The 20,797-nt window shown below is 37.5% G+C and overlaps 1 protein-coding gene across 1 annotated transcript in view; it reads left to right on the forward strand.

The window, feature by feature from the left end:
- The first annotated feature begins 776 nt into the window (after positions 1-776).
- urb1 (URB1 ribosome biogenesis homolog) overlaps positions 777-20,797 on the forward strand; it is a 54,001-nt gene continuing 33,980 nt past the window's right edge. The window contains exons 1-23 of the mRNA XM_079388144.1: positions 777-998; positions 1,390-1,529; positions 3,395-3,546; positions 3,686-3,815; positions 3,912-4,008; positions 4,089-4,174; positions 4,259-4,384; positions 5,447-5,568; positions 5,767-5,962; positions 6,912-7,049; positions 7,740-7,913; positions 8,010-8,118; positions 8,207-8,332; positions 8,430-8,542; positions 8,690-8,809; positions 12,537-12,653; positions 12,760-12,898; positions 13,015-13,185; positions 13,974-14,173; positions 14,528-14,740; positions 15,947-16,126; positions 16,210-16,475; positions 19,076-19,379. Of these exons, the coding sequence (XP_079244270.1) occupies positions 869-998; positions 1,390-1,529; positions 3,395-3,546; positions 3,686-3,815; positions 3,912-4,008; positions 4,089-4,174; positions 4,259-4,384; positions 5,447-5,568; positions 5,767-5,962; positions 6,912-7,049; positions 7,740-7,913; positions 8,010-8,118; positions 8,207-8,332; positions 8,430-8,542; positions 8,690-8,809; positions 12,537-12,653; positions 12,760-12,898; positions 13,015-13,185; positions 13,974-14,173; positions 14,528-14,740; positions 15,947-16,126; positions 16,210-16,475; positions 19,076-19,379 (3,549 nt within the window). The 5' untranslated portion in view covers positions 777-868. The remainder of the gene's footprint in view (positions 999-1,389; positions 1,530-3,394; positions 3,547-3,685; positions 3,816-3,911; positions 4,009-4,088; positions 4,175-4,258; positions 4,385-5,446; positions 5,569-5,766; positions 5,963-6,911; positions 7,050-7,739; positions 7,914-8,009; positions 8,119-8,206; positions 8,333-8,429; positions 8,543-8,689; positions 8,810-12,536; positions 12,654-12,759; positions 12,899-13,014; positions 13,186-13,973; positions 14,174-14,527; positions 14,741-15,946; positions 16,127-16,209; positions 16,476-19,075; positions 19,380-20,797) is intronic.

A 20,797-nucleotide genomic window follows, 5' to 3' on the forward strand; every position in this document is an offset into this window, starting at 1 on the left:
GGATGGAAATATTGCATTACATTGATTTTGTCAGGAGAAAATATAATCTGAATTTATGGAAGTTGTTAAATTGTATCAAATCTTTTTAGAGAATGAAACATTTTCTAAGGAACTTGATTTATTTTGATAAAATACATAATGGAATATCATTTTATACCGGTATAACAGAAATGATAGCTATTAGCTTCAAGCTACACATGACAATTGATGAGATTTGAACACTTTTACTTAAACGTTACAATTAATCACCACTGAGTGTTTGTAATAACTTCTGACTGATCCAATGTGGAGTTTGGCCAAATGATGAGGCATAAATATATTAGTAACATTTTAGAATTATTTTATGGGGAAGATATGCAACTTGTGGGCCGTGAACAAAAAGTAGTGTAACTAATTACTGTTGCCAGCAAGTAATAATATTACTTTTGAAGGAGTAACTGATGAGTAATATATATCATTTTTTGAGTAACTAGCCCAACACTGGTCCTGAAACTATAGTGAAATGCTCCTTTTGTAAACGCATCGACCAGTTCGCAAATTGTGAAGAAGCAAACTAATAACAGGACTAAATATTATGGGCTGAGGGGAGAAATGCACTTAATAACCAGCTGGTTCATTTTGATTAAATGGCATGTTTGCAGACCAGTGATGCAAATCCTTCTAGCTGCAAGATTCGAAAGACCCGGATTCGGACCAAAGTCCTGGATCATTAATATTAATGAGGTGTCGTGACGCTCTAGAGGGACGTCAGCACGTCAAAATTAATATTCATTAGAGAAGCGTTTCCACGTGTTCTGCTCCTCTGTGGCTGTAGTTTTACACTTCCGCTGCTCCATGTGTCTGTTTTCATTTACAGTGAGATACAGCAATGGCTACTAAACGGCAAAATGGGGATCCTGAGTCCGATACAACAACTAAGAAAACCAAAACAGATGAAAGCGAGTTCAGTGGCTCGGTCTTTAAATCCATGCTAAAGGATTCGACTAAAGCGCTAAAGGGTAACTTAAGTGTATTTTAGCTGGTTATTCATCTGCTTACAGCTGAAAACCGGCCATGTGTTGCACTTTTTATGTTTTATTTGAAAATGCTCGATTAGTGTACATTGTAATTTTCTCTAAATGCTAAATAGCACGCTTTCAGTGTTCATTCCCCCAGACTTTTATTTTGTTTTCATTTTATGGTGCTCAGAACTGGCTGTAACGTTAGTTACAGTAAAAACGCAGAATTAATACAACATTTTTTTACTTATACATGCAATTTAACTTATGCACTCATTGAAGACAACAAAACCAAGCAACAATTCGTAAATATTTTTTTTCAGGTGTATTACTGTAAGAAAGCAAATGTTAACATTGTACTTAATGATAGTTATTTTTTTATATTATGTAGGTTTGGAGACCTTCGTAAGAATTGCGAAGAAACTTCCATGCGCAGAAATCTATGATGTTGTCGAAGGCTACATAAAAATCTCAGTTGAATGTTCAGAAATTTTCTCATTACTGGAGGAAGAAAATAATTCTGAGTCTGAAGTAAGTCAATTGTCTGTCTGTCTGTTTATATTTTATTAACCAGGCTTGTTAAACAGTTGTGCAGCCCTGTGTATTGAATACTGCTGTTCATTATTTCATTTCATTGTGCACATAAAGAAATGTGTTTTATTCACACATACACAGTGCCCTCCAAAAGCATTGTAACAGTAAAGACAAAATTGCTCTGTTGCTGTGGAGTGAAGACATTTACAAATATGATTAAAAGATGAATATGAGACAAAACTACAGAATGTCACATTTTATTATTGGGTTCAACACATAGATGTTTTACCAGCTAAGAAGTTCAGCACTTTTAGAGTTCATCCCTCTATCTGATGTGAGCATAAGTATTGGAGCAGTTGCCTCTCAGGTCTTTCTAAGTGATCAGCTGTGTCCTGTTGCATTAATTCTTCAGATATTAAAAGCAGGGAATGTGTCGTATCAGTTATATCCATTACTTCTGTATTCTGAATCTTGCATTCGATGATGACACACACAAACCAGGATGAAGACGAGGGAGCTGACTTTGAGAGAAAAGCAAGAAATTTGGATGTTAAAAGAAAAGAGGAGCTCTAGCAAAGACAAAGGGCATTGAGAAATCAAGAGTTTGGAAACCACCAGCAACCAACAACTACCTGATTGGCTGAGAAAACAACAGTAGTTGATGACAGACAAATCATAAAAGCTGTGAAAATTAATCCTAAAAGATGTGTCTGTAAAATCACCATCAACTTCCAGAAAGCTGGGGTGATGCTCTGACAATCTACTGTCCTCAGGAGACTTTGACACAGAATTACAGATGCTACACAGCAAGATGCAAACCTCTGACCAGCACCAAAAATAGAAAGGCAAGATTAGAGTTTGCAAAAAAAAGCACAAAGGTGAGCCAGAAGAGATTTGTAACTGTGTTTGACTGATGAGACAAAGATGAGCCTTTATCTAAGTGATGGGAAAGCAAAAATGTGGAGAAAAAAAGGGAACTGCAAATGACCCCAAGCATACAGCCTCATCTGTAAAGCATGGTGGAGGTGGTGTCATGGCATGGGCATGCATGGCCCTCTCAACAGGCCTCTCAACTTTACTGATGACTTAATGTATGATGACAGTAGCAGAATGAATTTGGAAGGATACAAAACATCTTGCCTAACAATATTCAAGAAAATGCCACCAGATTCATTGGGAAGTGCTTCATATTGCATCAGGACAATGACCCAAAACACCCTGCCAGTTCAGTCAAGGAATTTATAAGGGCAAAGAAATGGAAAGCCTTAGATTGCCCAAGTCAATCTCCAGATTTAAATCTGATTGAACATGAATTTCACCAGCTGGAGAGGAGAGTAAAGGCAGAAACTCCCCAAAACAAGCAACAATTGGAACTGGCTGCATTAAAGGCTGGGAAAAGTATTTCAAAGGATGAGACCAAGAGTCTGGTGATGTCTATGGGTCACAGACTCACTGCTGTGATTGTGTGCAAGGGATCTGCAACTAAATAATAGCTTTTAATCTTTTATATCTGCCTTATGTTCAACTGTCCCAATACTTCTGCTCACATCAATGAGTGGGATGAACTCTAAAAGTGGAAGGTCTAGTTGCATTACATTGTGGTATTAACGATTGATTTACATTTGGGCATAAATAAGTTTATCCAGGTGTTTCATGCATATAGTAAAATTTTCATGCTGTGCACACTATTCATGCTACAGACTGTAGAAACAAAGAAATAGACTTAGACAGATGTTGTATGCTGACTTGCCAACATTAGTTCTTTTTGGTGCACAAAATATGCAGTTGCAATTGATGATAGTTAAAGAGTTGACTTTTTGCATCATAATCACAGCTTGAATTCTGTTTAATATATTTTGTAGATGATACTGATATTTCAGAGTCTAGAAATGATTTTGCTGCGGACGGCCAGTGATCTGTCTCAGCTGAGCATGGTGGGCTCCAACATAGTTAGGAAGACTCTCTCTACTCACATGAAACTTCTGCTGTCCTCTCTACATTCAGAGAATCACAGGTATTTCTTATGCAAATCTTAATCAGATATTTTCATTTATTTTATGGTATTTGTGGGTTAATATCAGGCCCATAAATATGAATCGTTTGAAATGTTTTGAATGCACTCAATGTGGTTTGTGTACCTTCTTTTTGGACAGGTTTGTCCGCCAGTGTCTGTGTTTCCTGTCCGCAGTGGTATCTCAGGGTGCTGAGGCTGCGAGGGATATCTTCAGTCAAATACACGTCAGTAGAGGTCTCATCAGCCTCGCACGGAGAAGAGGCAAAACTGTAAGTGCTTTACAAACTGTAAATAGCACATAACATTTGCATTTATCCATTTAGCAGACGCTAAAATGTAATTTAATAATTGTGTTAATTTTCCAGGGAAAGCCAGATGTTAGAATGGCTTACATACAGTTTGTCCTTTCATTCCTGATGTCTGGAGACAATACAACTATTGTCCAGATACTGGAGGCTAAAGGTATCAACAAACCGAATCTGTGTGCATTATGAATTGTGCCTTTTAAGTGGTCTTAAATTATTATTTTTCTGTCGCTCTAGAGTTTTTGTCTGAAATCTTGACCAGTGGACTTAAAGACGACAAATTATCCATCGTAAACCTGATTCTGTCCACCCTGCATACCAGAGTAAGACCCTTCCTAATGAATGCCATTTACCAAAATGAGGTACTGTCCATAAATGTCATAACTTTTTAATGTATTTGGCCATAGATTGTGCAGAATAAGACCATCACGAAAACTCAGAAAGTGCGTTTCTTTAGTCCTTCCATAATGGGACAGATTGCCTCTCTCTATAAATGGAATGGGATTGTGGATGTCAGCGTGGCTGAGAAAGAGGTACAGTGGAAGCTTTGGACACATGCACTCAAAAACACCATCTCTGTCTCTCTATACAGAGCATGATTTGCATGGGTAATTCAAATCCGTGTTATATTAGTTTCTAGACAGACAGACAGTTTCGTTTTCCAAGAGATTTGGCTATTTTAGAATAATAAACTGATGTATTTCATTGGCTGACACTATAAAAGTAATCTGAATCTGAATAATCTGAACCCAAAAAATTATGGCACGTTTGTTTTTTCTAAAATAGTCAAATCTGTTGGAAAATGGACTTGGAGACTAAATGTATTTAAAAATGCATAACACTTTACAATAAGGTTCCATTATTAAACATGAAGTAACAATTATTAATCTAAATTAATGTTAATCTCAGTTTTTAGTAATACATAAATGTTGTATCTGTTTAATGGACATGAGCTAACAACGGACAGATGTATTTTGTAACACTAACTAATTAATAAAAACTGTAGCAAATGTATTGCACATTGTTAATGTTATGCATAATGCAAAAAAGGAAATGTTGATATCATGTTAATAATATTATGCATACAGTGATATCATAAAAAGAAGACGAAGAAGTTGTTGTTGCTGCATAATGTTTTGTCAAAGGTTAACTTAACTGATAGCGTTATCTGTTTTATCCCAAAATTTCTATTGATATGACGATCATATTTGCTATTGTGAATTCTTTTGGCCATGATAATTGTGTAGTGAAAACCTGACATTGTGACAGCCCTTGTGGGAAATCTTGCTTGTGATAATTAAAAATAAGTTCTTTGACATGTTCCTGTTAGTAACAATGTAATTAGATGGTAATAACAATGTAATTCTACCTCTGAAATCCTACTTCTGTTATAAGGTTGTAGGTGAGGGAAAGTAATTAACCAATAATGTCATAATCTAACATGTTTCACATGTTTTTATCAAACTCTGATGGATAACATGAAGTCCCCTCCTTGGTTTTGCTCTGGAACGCATCAAATGACAAATTGTCAATATATCACGCATGCATTTCAGAAAGTCTTAAAGCTTTTTGTATCCCACATCTTTTTGAAACAGAAGGATGAAGGTGAAGGGAAGCGTATAGTGAGGAAGCTGGTGCATGACTTCCTGCTGGACCTCTGCTGCTCTCGCAAACATGGCATCAGTTTTCATGACCCGAGCCTGGGCACCACTGGAAGGTAGGTCTTTGAGATCTTCATATCGTCATTCTTTCAGCTAAATTTTATTTGATAGTTTTTTAAACACTGTTTTGTAATCCTGCCCGAGTAAAATACAACTATACTAGCACAAAATCTCCCAAGTGTAAAATAAATAAGGTCAAGTTAAAAGAGCCCAAAATGCTTTGCCCTCATTGTACTTTTATCACCTCGTTGTAGAGCAGGAAACATTGTTCTTCTGCAGTTCCTGGTGGGGCTGAAGCAGGCAACCGAGGATGAGATGGTAGCGGATCTGGTTGTTAGTGTTCTGAAGGCCAGTCCTGATATACTGACCAGATACTTTAAAGAAACCAATTTCTCATTCAGTCCACGAAACAATAGCACCTGGCTGGAAAACATCACTCTACTCAAGAAAGTGAGTCTGAAGCCTTTGTACGTATTTACCTGTGCCCTTCAGCAAGTAAGTAAATTAAATATAGATGAATCCTTAAAGCGTTTGTTCTGTGATGAACAGACATCTCAGCAGCTGGGTTATTAAGTTATTTGGCTGCTAGTACTTTAAGGGCTGCCGCTGCTGAATAGGCTATTCCAGAGTTTAGGCCCTACTGTCGCAAAAGCTCAGTCTCCATAATGTTTTAACCTTGATCTACAAACAGAGAGCAAGCCAAGGCTGCCTGATCTAAGTGACCTAGAAGGATTATGATACTGTAAAATGCCAGAAAGATACGTTAGTGCTTGGTCGAGTAATACTTTAAAAACAAAAACAGTTCTCAGTTTGACTGGTAGCCAATGCAGAGAAGTTAAAATGGGAGAGATACGATCAAATTTTCGACTGCCAGTCAGCAGCCTAGCTGCAGCTTTTTGTACCATTTGAAGATGACAGATAGATGATTGATTTGCTCCATAGTAGAGTGAATTGCAGTAATGCATGGATAACTATAACTACACTCTTTTCTGGACATATTACTGACAGCATCTCATCTGAATGCAGTTCACTGTTATTCTACTGAAGCTCCTCGTCACCTGTAACGTTTCCGCACTCGTTTGACTAGCTCTAGAGGCGAGGCGGAGCGTGCGTCTGAAAAGTCTCCCAGTTGATGGTCATAAAGACTTTCTGTGTCTAAATAAACGCAATTCTTGTCAAGAACAAAAGAGACAGAAGCAGCAGTTGTGAGTGGGGTGGCCAACCTTAACTCCGCCCCTGCGTTAAATATTTTTAACACCGTTAAACTTGAAAGTGCTTTCATTTTTTTGAACCGTAATAATAAGGCCATTTTACATCTTATTTATACTGTGCATCCTTATACCTTAATGAAACTCAGAAATGGTTTACAGATATAACTCATGGTTTGATATTGTTTCAGATTTATGAGGCTCAGCCGGTGGTGTCCAAGGCTTTCCAGACGAGTGAAATGATCCCTTTACCTCGTCTGCTGTCTATGGTGTTGGTCACGTCTCTTCCTTCAGTGTGCAATAAAGCCTTCTTCACTCAAGGTCTCAATGTAAGCGGTAGATTCAACCAATCATATCATCACAAGCTGTGATGCACAGTATATTGCTGATTTTACCATTTTAGGCCAATGTTAGTGTTTTTAAAAAAATAAAAAATATTAAATACAGATGTGTTTTCAAAACATTTTGAGTTGTATATTACTGTATAAAGGTTTGGGGCATGTAAGATTTTGAGGTTTTCGAAAGAAGACTTCTGTGCTCACCAATGCATTTATTTGATCAAAAATACAGTAAAACAGTAATATTGTTACAAGTTTTCTATTTGAACATATTTTAAAATGTAATTTGTTCCTTTAATGGCAGTTCTGAGCATCGTTACTCCTTTCTTCAGTGTCACACCATCCTTCAGAAATCACTCTTAATATGCTCAATATTTTTCTGCTCAAGGAAAATTTCTTATTATCAGTTGTGCAGTTCATGATACATTTGACATTTTTTCAGTATTCTCTTTTAAAAGAACACCATTTCATTAAAAATCTTATGTTTTTGTAACATTAAAAATGTAATTACTGTCACTTTTGATCAATTTATTGGATTCTTTGTTGAATAAAAGTATTAATTTGTTTAAAAAAAATCATACTGACCCCAAACTTTTGACAACTTGTTCACTTGTGCATTGATACGGTCAAGTTATTATCGTTCTTTAACATCATTTGAAATATTTCTTGTTTCTCTAATAGTTACCCAACTTGGTGGTCCAGCACACAACAATTTCCCTCCTGGCATTTATTCTCAAGCGAGCCCAGAAAAACATCGAGCACTGTCTGGACAAAACAGTCGGGGAAATTTCAGACATTTACAGCCCTGCCGTGATGGAGGCGTTTGTGCAGCTTTACAAAGAGGCACTGAGCAAGGTGTGGATGACGGGGAAACAGAAGGAATGGGAGGGTTTTATTATTTCTTGTTACCATATTATTTCACAATGAATATTTATCCTTTTGGTGCCACAGATTCTACCAGACATTGTGTCCATTGTGTCCAACTGGCAGTCGCAATCAAAGGAGAAGGAAGATGCAGTAAAGACGATGGGCACAGAACAAAAACAGAGCGAAGAACACCGTAATAACCCAATAGTTAACGCTGTTTTGTAGCTATATACTTGTTATTGTTCAAACGCAATAATTCTGAAATGCCTTTTCTCAAACAGCACGGCAGGACGATCCACAGCTCATCCTGTTGAAGGCTCTGCTGCTTCAGGTGATGTGTTTGTATCAGAGGGTGGTGCCTCACCTTGTCAGCCAGAGCAAATTCGACTTTAGCAAACTCCTGAAAGGTATGACACATTGATTGAGAACAGATATAACACACACAGTGCATTTACCTTCTAACCAGTTGTGGACGGAGTAAGTGACTTATTAAAACATTTGCAGGCATTGTGACCGAGAGTGGAATGAAACAGGAAGTTCCTCCAGTTCTACAGTATCAAATTCTACAACTGGCTTTGGAACTTCCTGCAAGCAAATTCTCCTGGTTTCGTATTCAGGTAAAAAGTGTATTTTTTTTATTCAAGGTCTATATGATCACATTTGTCTTCAACATTTGGTTTGCTGATGTTTTTCAGAATGTGTATTTTGCTTTTTTTTAAGCTTAAGATCATCATGTTTTTTCCCTTTTTTCTCCCGAAACACAGGATCTACCAGATCCACATCCTGAAAAAGGAGAGAAATCTGTCTTCTATTTGTTACTTAAAATGTTTGTAAGTAGTAACAGTAACTACTTGAGGACTTCAACCAGGATGCTGGTCCTAAAAGTAAGTTTCATGCTCCTAACAACAGAAAACTGCATACAAAACCTATATTTTAAAAATGTAAATAAATAAAGATAATTTATTATAAATATTTTATATTATAATTTAACTATAATACTAAAATGGGTTAGTTCACCCAAAAATGAAAATTCTGTCATCAATTACTCACCCTCATGTTGTTCCAAACCCATGAGCCCTTCGTTCATCGTCAGAACACAAATTAAGATATTTTTGATGAAATCCGAGAGCTTTCTGACTCTGTATAGACAGTAGCGTAACTGAAATGTTCCCAGACTCAGAAACGTAGTAAGGATATCAGTAAAATAGACGACGTGACATCAGTGGCTCAACCGTAATTTTACGAAGCTGCAAGAATATTTTTTATGCACAAAGAAAACAATGACTTTATTCAACAATTCTTCTCCTCCAAATCACGTCTTCCGCCATTATCGAGAGTATCTCTGCATGTAAACAACGTCGAACATGCATATTTACATGCAGAGGAATGCACGCTCTTGCCATATGATAATTCATGGTGTGTTCCACATAACAATTAACAGCACTTTGGTTTGGACCACTGATTTATAGTAGAGAACTGGATTGCTCATGATGTTATAAAAGTGAGGCTGTTTTGAGTGTGTTGCTTTAAATGCGAGTGAGCTGGTGCTCACTCATGGGCTATGTTTATGCTAATAGGGCAGATAGCGTCACAAATGGGCGGGACTTTTTCCCCTCCGTGAAATGCGCAGAGGGAGAATCTGAAACCGCTCATCTGGAAAGACTGTTTATGATTTATTGGTTTTATTAATAAAAGAGTGGGTGGATTTTTAACATTATAGGCTGGTTGTTTTCACACACTGCAGCCACACAAATGTGTTCAAACACCTTATAAAAGTGATTTTTGCATAATAGGTCCCCTTTAATATACCTTATACTCAGAGTGTTGAAAACGTTTTTCTGGTGTCATGTAACGAAATGGTTTTTAATACGATGGAAACTATTGAACGTGATCACAATTTAATAAGAACATTGAAAGTTAGGCCTATTAATTGTATTGATTTAATTTGCATGGTTATTCAAATAACAAATACATTTATATAGAGAAAGCAAGCAAAGAACACCGTATCAACAGAAGTTTCTGACACCCTGAATCAGCCGGAACCATTGCGTTGCAAAATTATTCACGTTCCAATAGGATTGCGTATGGCGAATCATTTGATTCAGATCAGGACTTTGGAGCGGGTTTGTGGGATTTTATTTTTTATACCCACAGGGGATCCCCCCGACAAATCGCACCCTGTTTATACTAATAATTATATACGTAACATTTTATACTCCTATGGAAACTATAATATTAGTAAAACGGCATATAGTTTGCACGATGTTGAAGAGTCTGAAATAGATGTTGATCATAACTGACTACATACTGTACAGACATGAATCTTTATTTCCAAGATGATACAGAATAAGCTTTGAATTTCAATAGAGTATAGGAACAATATAGTAACAGAGGCTTTGTTTTGTATTATTCATTGTATATTCAAATCAATTTCAGATACTAAAACCAGATATATGTTGATGTTTAATATTTCCTGCAAAATTACATACATAAATATATTTGTTCGATCAGTTACCTGTATCGGCAAGTGCGCAGCTGACACACCTACCTTAAAGGGATCGTTGGATGTGACATGCACTTTTACAAGTTGTTTGAACTGAAATGTTTGTTGGCAGTGTGTGTACACAACCACCCTATAATGATGATCCACCCAGTGCTTTTTTAAAAAAATCTTGTTAAATCATTTCCCCTTTCTCAAATCAAGCCATTCTCAGATGCCTGTCTGTGTGATGTCACACAGACCCAGGCCCCTCCCATGATTGTTGATTGACACTAGCGTTTTACCTTAGACCCGCCCTGAGTGAGCTGTAGACAGTCCACCATTGTTTTGACGCCGGAACAGATGTAGACAATAGAGCCCTGCACGGGCCTCAAATTTAGGCCCGGCCCTGGCCCAAGACGCTCAGGCCCTAGCCCGGCCCGTGTCCGGTAGCTTATCAGAATTACCGACCCGAGCCCATCTTTTTTTTCCCCTTCTCCCAAAACGGATCATGTTTCAGCTATTAAAATAGTTCAGTTTTGTATGTAATGGCAAAGTGATTATATTTAGTTTTGTTTTTTAAGTTAATTTAGAAAAACGCTTGGAGCATTTTTTGTTCGTTAAACAAGTTTTTTCTTTCTTAAAGTAACGACCAAGCGGCCAGCGGCAGACCGGCAGGCTGATCATAGCCTATGTTTGATCAATTTAGCCTTCTCAAATCATCACGACTTGCCTAAAATAAAATCTATACATATACTAAAACAGTTCAATCATATAACAATGTTTAAACGTTAAACCTAGATAAATGTGCGATGTATCCTATAGTTTGTGCTGAGAGTGGAAGCTAAAGCGCAGGACATGGAGGCACCAGCGCAATCAGTTGCATTTTTTTTCAATGGAAACAACTTAAAATATGCCGTAATTTTTGCTCATAAAGGTAAGAGTAATACATCATTCGGAACTATAAAGGGTCTACTTTTATTTGTGTGCACTCACAATATCAACAAAACGTTGTGCTTTTATAAAATAAAGAAAACAATGATGCACTTTCTGCCGTCTCATCTTGAACAGGAGCGCTTCACAAAAATGAACCGAAAGTCAGCGAATACAAGCCTCGCAGACATAAATATATCTATAGAAAGCTTTAAATTACTACTTAACGAAATAAATCAAATCGAAAACAAAAATGAAAAAAAAGGAGATGGCGAGTCAGGATCATCATCTTCATCTTTGCGACACTGACACAGAAAACACTCGTTTATTAGTAAATAATTCAAATATCTCCTTACTATTTTCCCAGGACACATTCATGGTAATTACTTTTGCTGGGGCTTTACGGCAAGCTTTATAGCATGTATTTGAACGCAGAACTCTTCATCTGTGCTGACGGCACTCGCTGCTGCTGCGGGACACTAAACACCGTCGAGCCGCTCTCGACAGTCACGGCACGGATTCCCCTTTTTTCCACCTGGACGGCAATTTTTTTTTTCATCATTAATTGATGGATGTCTAAAATATAAAAATAAGAAGAAGCCTAAAACAGGCCCGAGGCCCGGCCCGCGTGTGAACTATGACGTGAAAATTGTCCCGAAGCCCGGCCCTAGAGGCGTAAAAAAGTCGGGGCACGTCGGGGGAACCAAAAAGGGCTTGCTGAAAACAGAGCTGGGTAAAAGGGGTGTTTTACACTACCATTGAGAAATTTTAACCAAAGTATGTTGTAGACTTTTCATTAAGACCCTAAACTAAGGAATCATATCAACTTGTGTTAAATGAGCATCCAGTGACCCCTTTAACAATCTCAGTATATCACTTAGGCCTATCGTTCCTGAAAAGTTCACAACACTGCAAATAACATCTGAAGTACAAATTAATTTGCATACATAAGCTAAAATCTAATCCTGTGTTACTGATACTCTTCAAATCGGGTGATTTTAGGTCAAGGTTTTTGCCAGTAGGGAATAGTAAGATGGCGGCTCGAATACTTCCGGTGGCTTCACCGCCCGTCAGCAGTTTAGAAATTCAGTCTTTATATAGTTCAGTGGTTTGGACTGACATGAGGGTGAGGAAATAATGACAGAATTTGTATCTATGGCTGAACTCCACTGGCTCATTTATCCTCCTCTGCTTTCCAGGTGTTGCGGGACAGCGGCGTATTTGAGCACACGTGGATGGAGCTGGAGTTATGGTTGGACCATCTGGCGCGTTTGGACCCATCCCAGCAGGAGACCGTTGTTCAGTTTTTAGATCATGTACTGATTCTAACCACTCACATCTGGTTTTACTGGGTTCTTATAGAATCATGTCAGAGCTCTGACTAAAAAAAGTTGATATTTCATCAACTGTGTTGTGTGACAGGTTTTGATGCAAGTGGTGTGTAACCCACACGTGTACACTGAGAAAGCAGCGAGTATGGTTCAGGAGGCGGCGTACCTACAGGCTAACCTGAGCGGCCAGGAGGGAGATGAAGCCAGCATCCCCATATCACACATCGACGGTTAGCCATCAAGCACATTTCACACATCTATCTGTAATCTGAAGTGCTAGTGGCAGGGATATGAATTAGTCTGGGTTGATTAAACTCGTATGTGTGTGTATTCTACTGTGTTTTAGATGTGCTCGACATGGTTGATGTTATAGTGGAGGGCAGTGAAGGGGATGTTGAGGAGATCGGACCTTCCCTTACTGATGACATCATCCTCCAGACGTTCCCGTTTAGTGCCATTGTACCAGCTGTGCTAGAGGTTCGCAACAAACTGCCGGAGAGTTTTAAAGATGGGAAAGGTAAAATATGCAGATAACTATGATCTAAACAGCTAAATTCATTAAATAACAAAATCAGACATCAGAGCTGTGGCTTGCGTATACACATTAAGCCTTGATGCTCATGTAAAAGGGCACTGATTTGATATCTCCCACAGATATTTTTGCTGAAAAATCTCTGTAATTTTTTATTTGCAAATCATTAAAAATTATTTTTTTATACATATATCTGCAGACTTGTCACCTTTTGGGTGAAAAGTTTTTAATCCAGAATATGTCATTTGTGTTTGTGTAGATCCGATGAGTTTTTGAAACTGGTTGATGTTCAACAAAAGAGAATCTTTAAATTCTGAGTATGGGTCACCATACTTGGCCACACAACACTTCCCTTTCCCTTTCCTTTAAAAAAGTGAAATCGCAATCAACCCCCCCCTTTAAGACAGCCTGTTACTATTTTTCTGTTAAATAAAATTAGTATTGTTATTAAATGCCATAATATATATTTTTTCAAACTCACTGGTATTATATCTAAAACATTTTTTAGCTTTTATTGGTTTGTTTAATTGTTATAATTTAATAAGATAAAAAATTAATTAAAATAATAATAATAATAATTTTGCCCCTGGATTCCCCACACCTTTGTCACCATTTTTGCCCATGATGACTTTGTATGCCTGGGAGTGCAAAAGGATGTTCAATGAGAATTCAATATGTATGTAATAGGGCAGGACAGTTAAGTGGAAATCCTGTTTTCATTGCTGGTATTAATATGATGTTTAATATGGTCAAGCCTGTGCTCTGTTGTGTAGGTGTGTTGTATGAGTACATGGCTGCAGTCCTGTGTGATGTTCTGCACTGTCAGAGGGACCCGCTGGCTCTGTGTCTGACCCTCCAGCACTACGATAAAGAGCTGGACACGTTAGACGCCTCTGCCCCTCCTCACGCCTCTGTCGTCACCTTCTACCACTACTACTCACAGTGGCTCCCCAAACATACACAAGAGACCCTGGTGAGTCCTTCACACCTTCAGTGCGCCGCAGATGCATGGGCACCTATTGTTAGTTGTCATCTTCTTTTTCTTCTGGAGCTTATAGAACTGGACATAACTTATGAAATTTGGCATACAGATAGAGGACAATCCATAAGCAATCTCTAGTCTTGATAAAATTTTCTTGGTTCATCGTGAGAACAGTGACGCCAAATATGGCATAAACAAATGAAACTAGCAAAAAGTTTTATACATTTATGTATTTTGTATTTCCTTTTATACTTGAGGACCTTTATAAACTTGGAATAGTTCAACCAAAAAGTAAAACATTTTTTTTTTTTCTTGAAGTTTGTAACGAACCAAAATTTCTTACAGTTTGTCGCTGAAAACGTCCCGGACGGTCCATCTGGCGCTGACTTCACCGCGCTGCTGAAGGCCTCCTATAGTGAAGGGGTGAATGCTGTCATACGGGACTCTTTTAAGGAGGCTGCACAGGAAGCTCTGAATACTCTGCATGTGTCCCAGTTCCCAGTGGCTGTCAATCAAGTGCTTCTCTACCTCAGAAACTTTGTGCTCACTTTCAATTCGGTATTCAGCCTTTCAGATATATATTTGAATGGGTTTTGTCTAGGAACTATAAACTTTGCGTATAGTGTCCATTTCAATGGGATAATTCACCATCAACATTCTGTTATTTACTCGCCTTCGTGTCTTTCCAAACCTGTATGCCATTCTTTGTTCTGTCGAACATAAAAGAAGATATTTTGAAGAATGTTGGTAACCAAACTATTTTGGTGAGCGTTTGATGGAGCACTTCCATTGTATGGAGAAAAACAAAACACTGAGACATTTCTCAAAGTATCTTTTTTGAGGTTCTATTGAAGAAAGAATGTCATACACTTTTGGTTCATACACATGAGGATGAGTAAATGACAGAATTACAATTTTTGTATTAACTATCCCTTGAATGTTTTAGAAAACTTTAGTAACATTTAAATGAATGATTTTGTGATGCATGTTTCATTTTGACTACTGTGTATCGATGGAAATATACTTAGTAATATATTTAGTATATTCAGTCAGTTAAACTCTATAAAAATGGGTTTTACAAACTGAACGTTTAATCATCCTGTTACCCATCTTGTAAATTTCCTGATGGAAAAGGAACGCATTATTTCAAGATTTAACAATCCAGCGTTATTTTAGTGCCATTGAGATACTATTATAGATTTATTTAATACTTTGAATTAGTTTTTCTCTTTGTATAATTTATTTTAGTTTTCTGTATGTGGCTATATATATATATATAATTTAATTTATTTAGTGTTATTTTAGTACATCAAGTTAAACAAAAAAAAGAAATGTTGCTTTGGAAACTAGCGGAATTAATTTATTGTTATTATTTTGATTTTAGTTTGTTAATTTCATTATAAGTAACAAATGTTTTGGTTTTAAATTTAGTTTAAGTTTTAGTTAACTATAATAACTCCGCAGACAGTTCATGAGTTGTTTGTGAGCTAATAATTAAATCATAAAAAGGTCAAATTAAAATAAATAAATAACAATGACAAATAAAATGCCTACTAAAATATTTTATTTGGATAACTGCATGTTGTGTGAACAATTCGCCAACATCGGAGACCCATGAACATGCAAACATGTTATTAGATTTATCCAAATAATAACTTGAGATCTCAGGGGGTACTTTAAGTAAATATTTTAGGTCAAATTGATTCAGCTAACAAAAACTTTTGGGAATAGCTCCTCAGCCACCGTCGCTCTGTTTACCTGCAGCTCCCCAAAGAGACAGCAGCAGAGGTGTTGGGCAGTCTGATGACCGTGCTGAACTCTCTCATCCTGAAGCTGTTGAGCTCAGAGAAACAACAGCCCACTCAACCTGAACCCACAGAACAGCAGGACGAGGCAGACCTCTTTCTCGACACCAACCACGTACCTGCTCAGAACATCCAACAGGTAGCCTCGATCACTTGTAGAAATATAAATGAAATGGGACTTCGATATGGTGAAACCTCACATTGTTGCTCTCTTGTCCTCAGATCCTGCTGGCTGTCCTCAGATCAGTGTTTAAACACCCAGTAGTGGAGCAGTGGTTTCTGGCTCTGGAGTTGAGCTCTTTCCCTCCTCACTCCCTGAATCCGGTGAGGCTGAAGCAGCTGTGTGGCCGTCTGACCGAGATGACGCTCACTTTGCTGGAGTCCAGTGCCGCCGCGCTCCGAGAGCTGGACTCTTTAGAGCTCATAAGCACATACTTGACAGCAGTGCACAGAGCCGTTCTCAAAGAACTCCAAGAAAAGAGAAGCAAGTATGTGTCACAAAATTCACAAGTAACATAGTGTTTTCTGCTTATTTTAGGAATATATTTTGGGTTAATTACAATTTGAAGGGCTACTTCACACAAAAAATCATTACAGATAAATTGTATTTAATTTGCATCATTCCTAAGGGTTTTCTATCATATTACATTTTTCTGATGGACTTTTTTTATATTGAATCATATGTTGTGTTCAGAATAGAAAACTAGCATACTACTTACACCATACTGTGCAGTATATATGGAATAACTTGTGGTTAAACTATTTTTTTTTAAAAGTAGTATGTAAAACAGTACACTTTGTACAACAATAAACCTCACAGCATTCTTAATTCAGCTAGTGATGCCCAGTTATCATTGAAGAAGTCTCTTCTGCTCCCCAAAGCTGCATTAATTTGTTTAAAAATACTGTAAAATAAGAACTTTTGTGAAATATTATTACAATTTGTTACAAACTGTTGTCTATTTGAATATATTTTGAATTGCAATTTATTCCTGTGATGCAAAGCTGAATTTTCAGCATCATTTCTCCAGACTTCAGGGTCACATGAGAGATATAATATAGAGAGATATACAGGTGCATCTCAATAAATTAGAATGTCGTGAAAAAGTTCATTTTTTCTTGCAAGTTATTTCAAAAAGTGAAACTTTCATATATTTTAGATTCATTGCATGTAAAGTAAAATATTTCAAAAGTTTTTTGTTTTAATTTTGATGATTAGTGCTTACAGCTCATGAAAGTCAAAAAATCAGTATTTCAAAATATTAGAATATTTACATTTGAGTTTCAATTAATGACCATCCCTACAGTATAAATTCCGGGTATCTCTTGTTCTTTGAAACCACAATAATGGGGAAGACTGCTGACTTGGCAATGATCCAGAAGATGAACATTGACGCCCTCCACAAAGAGGGTAAGTCACAGAGGGTCATTACTGAAAGGTGTGGCTGTTCACAGAGTGCTGTATCAAAGCATATTAAATGCAAAGTTGACTGGAAGGAAGAATTTGGGTAGGAAAAGGTGCACAAGCAACAGGGATGACTGCAAGCTTGAGAATACTGTCAAGCAAAGCTGATTCAAACACTTGGGAGAGATTCACAAGGAGTGGACTGAAGCTGGAGTCAGTGCATCAAGAGTCTCCACGCTCAGACGTCTTCAGGAAAAGGGCTACCAAGCCACTTCTGAACCAGAGACAACGTCAGAAGCGTCTTACCTGAGCTGTGGAGAAAAACAACTGGACTGTTGCTCAGTGGTCCAAAGTCCTCTTTTCAGATGAAAGTAAATTTTGCATTTCATTTGGAAATCAAGGTCCCAGAGTCTGGAGGAAGAGTGGAGAGGCACAGAATCCATGTTGCTTGAAGTCCAGTGTGAAGTTTCCACAGTCAGTGATGATTTGGGCTGCCATGTCATCTGCTGGTGTTGGTCCACTGTGTTTTCTGAAGTCCACAGTCAACGCAGCCATCTACCAGGAAATTTTAGAGCACTTCATGCTTCCTTCTGCTGACAAGCTTTATGGAGATGCTGATTTCATTTTCCAGCAGGACTTGGCACCTGCCCACACTGCCAAAGGTACCAAAAGCTGGTTCAGTGACCATGGTGTTACTGTGCTTGATTGGCCAGCAAACTCGCCTGACCTGAACCCCATCTATAGAGGATAGTCTATGGGGTATTGTCAAGAGGAAGAAGAGAGACACCAGACCCAACAATGCAGATGACCTGAAGGCCGCTATCAAAGCAACCTGAGCTTCCATTACACCTGAGCAGGCCACAGGCTGATCACCTCCATGCCACGCCGCATTGATGCAGTAATTCATGCAAAAGGAGGCCCAACCAAGTATTGAGTGCATATACAGTAAATGAACATACTTTTCAGAAGGCCAACAATTCACTAAAAATGTTTTTTTATTGGTCTTATGAAGTATTCTAATTTTTTGAGAATGAATTGGTGGGTTTTTGTTAAATGTGAGCCTAAATCATCACAATTAAAAGAACCAAAGACTTAAACTACTTCAGTCTGTGTGCACTGAATTTATTTAATACATGAGTTGCACAATTTGAGTTGAATTACTGAAATAAATGAACTTTTTATTGAGATGCACCTGTATATAATCCATCATTGCTGGATAAAATCCAATTCTTTGGATAAAAGCATCTGACGAAAGTATAAATGTAAAATAAGTTTTCTTTAAAATATTTTACTGACCCCAAGCTTTTGAACAGTACAGTATGGTTTAGCATTTTTAACACATTTTACAGAAAAGTGTTGTAACTTTTACAGTCCAGTAATCCATCAGAAAAAAAGAGATATTAATATTTAATTTCTAACCCTACACTAGAAATGGATGGTCAAGTTGAGCATATTGCATTGTGGGATGCATTATGCAGTGTGCTATGGATGTGTAATGTCCATTTTGACAGTTGCATTAAGTTATTTGGATATTACATGCATGCAGTACAGAAAGTAATGATGAATGCTATGCAGTGTAGTAGTATGCCATTTTAAACAGCCTGTTTGCCTGTTCAGAGTATATGTATATATGTATATGTTTTTTGTTTAATGCATCACTGAAAAATCCCTGTTGCTTTTCAGAAGCTGCCCCAAAAAGGAATCCCCCTCTGTCCGAGCGCTCCTGGCTCTGCATGATTACATTGACCCATCAAGCTTGAAGGAGGTGGTGTCCACCCTGCTGTTGCTTCCTCAGAAGTATCTTGTGGCCACTGAGAAGCAGCTGAGCGTGTACGGCCATGCAGTGCTGAAGCTGCTCTCAGACAGCATGAGACGCTTCTCTGAAGACCACAGCAGCTGCATTGCTCTGTCTCAGGCCCACCTGCAAGGTCTGGCTGCTCTCCTCACATCCAGCCAGTGTGTGCAGCTTGAGGACTTCCTGCTACAGGTACAAACATTGCACTAAAGCCTCCCATATACTCACCAGGGGTAGACAATAAGGGAAATTTGCCACTGGCCCTCCGGGCCAGTGTCTTTTGAAGTTCACTGGCCCAGGTCAACGCGTCGGGTATTGATCCCAATAATCACGAAAAAGAACAGTTTGCTTGAACAACATGAATAACATTTATTTTTTTTAAGGCAGGTTTAGTGCAAAGTGCAGCAAAACTGTGCAAAAACATGAAACAAGTGCAAATAAACCTATTGCATAGGATTCATTCTCCATAGTCACACAGCAATTCATTATATTATGTTCATACCATAGGTTTCATACACGTTAACTTTTCTCTAACTTACTTGTCTGCATATGTGGGCATTGATCTGCAGAGCTCACAGTAAACCTCTTTTTTTTTTTCTTGATCGTAGCCCAGCTATGGGTGGGCGATATGGGAAAAATATCATATCACGATTTTTTTTTTTAAATATCACGATTCACGATTTTATCACGATTCTTTGTCATGTTGGTTTTACAAGTCGTCTGAGCATTACAGCCAAACTAGAAAGACAAAACCTTTCAAGGTAACAAAAAAAAAAAAAAAAAGACATGGCAGATATTTAGGCCAAAGTGGGCGAAGATAAAAATCTGTCATCATTCTATCTTTCTTATTTTTTAATAAGAACAAAGATACAAATTACAAATACACATAATATACAAATAAAACAAACAGTGCTTTATTTTCAGGTACAATAGGTGTATTTAGCAGAGCATTCAATGAAATTGAATGAACAAATATAAAAATAAAACACTAGATAGACTGATTCCTAAAGCAACTGTTAAAGTTTTTCAGTCAAGAATAGTGAGTGATTTTTCTCTTTGTGTTTTGTTGTTTTGTTAACATTAAATTAATAGTTCCCCCAAAAATAAATATTCTGTCATCTGTCTGTCAATTCTGTCATAATGTTTTATTTTTATACCATCATTTTCTCAAAAGTTGTTTTAAACCTGAATGAGTGTCTTTCTTCTGCTGAACATAAATGTTATTTTGAAGAAGGTGGAAAACCAAACAGTTGCTGGTCCTCAGTGACTTCCATAGGATTGTTCTTTCCTGCTATCAAAGTCAATGTGGACCAGCAACTGTTTGGTTACCCTCTTTCTTCAAAATATCTTCTTTTGGGTTCAGCACAAGAAATTAATAGAGGTTTGGGACAACATGTGAGTGAGTAAATAATGACAGAAATTAAATTTTAGGGTGAACTATCCCTTTAATGACAGTCGACAGCATGTTTATTCTCCTGTCCCTTTAAGAGCTGCACGCATCTGTTTCTCTCTTAACTATTTACTTTCATTTTAGAGATAACCAACTGAGTCTGTAGGTAAACCTTGTGTGTTTTGACAGTATTAGCGCAAAAAATAAGTTAGTTGAGTAA

This window comes from Barbus barbus, assembly GCF_936440315.1.
Source record: "Barbus barbus genome assembly, chromosome: 31".
In the NCBI taxonomy this organism is placed as follows: domain Eukaryota; kingdom Metazoa; phylum Chordata; class Actinopteri; order Cypriniformes; family Cyprinidae; genus Barbus; species Barbus barbus.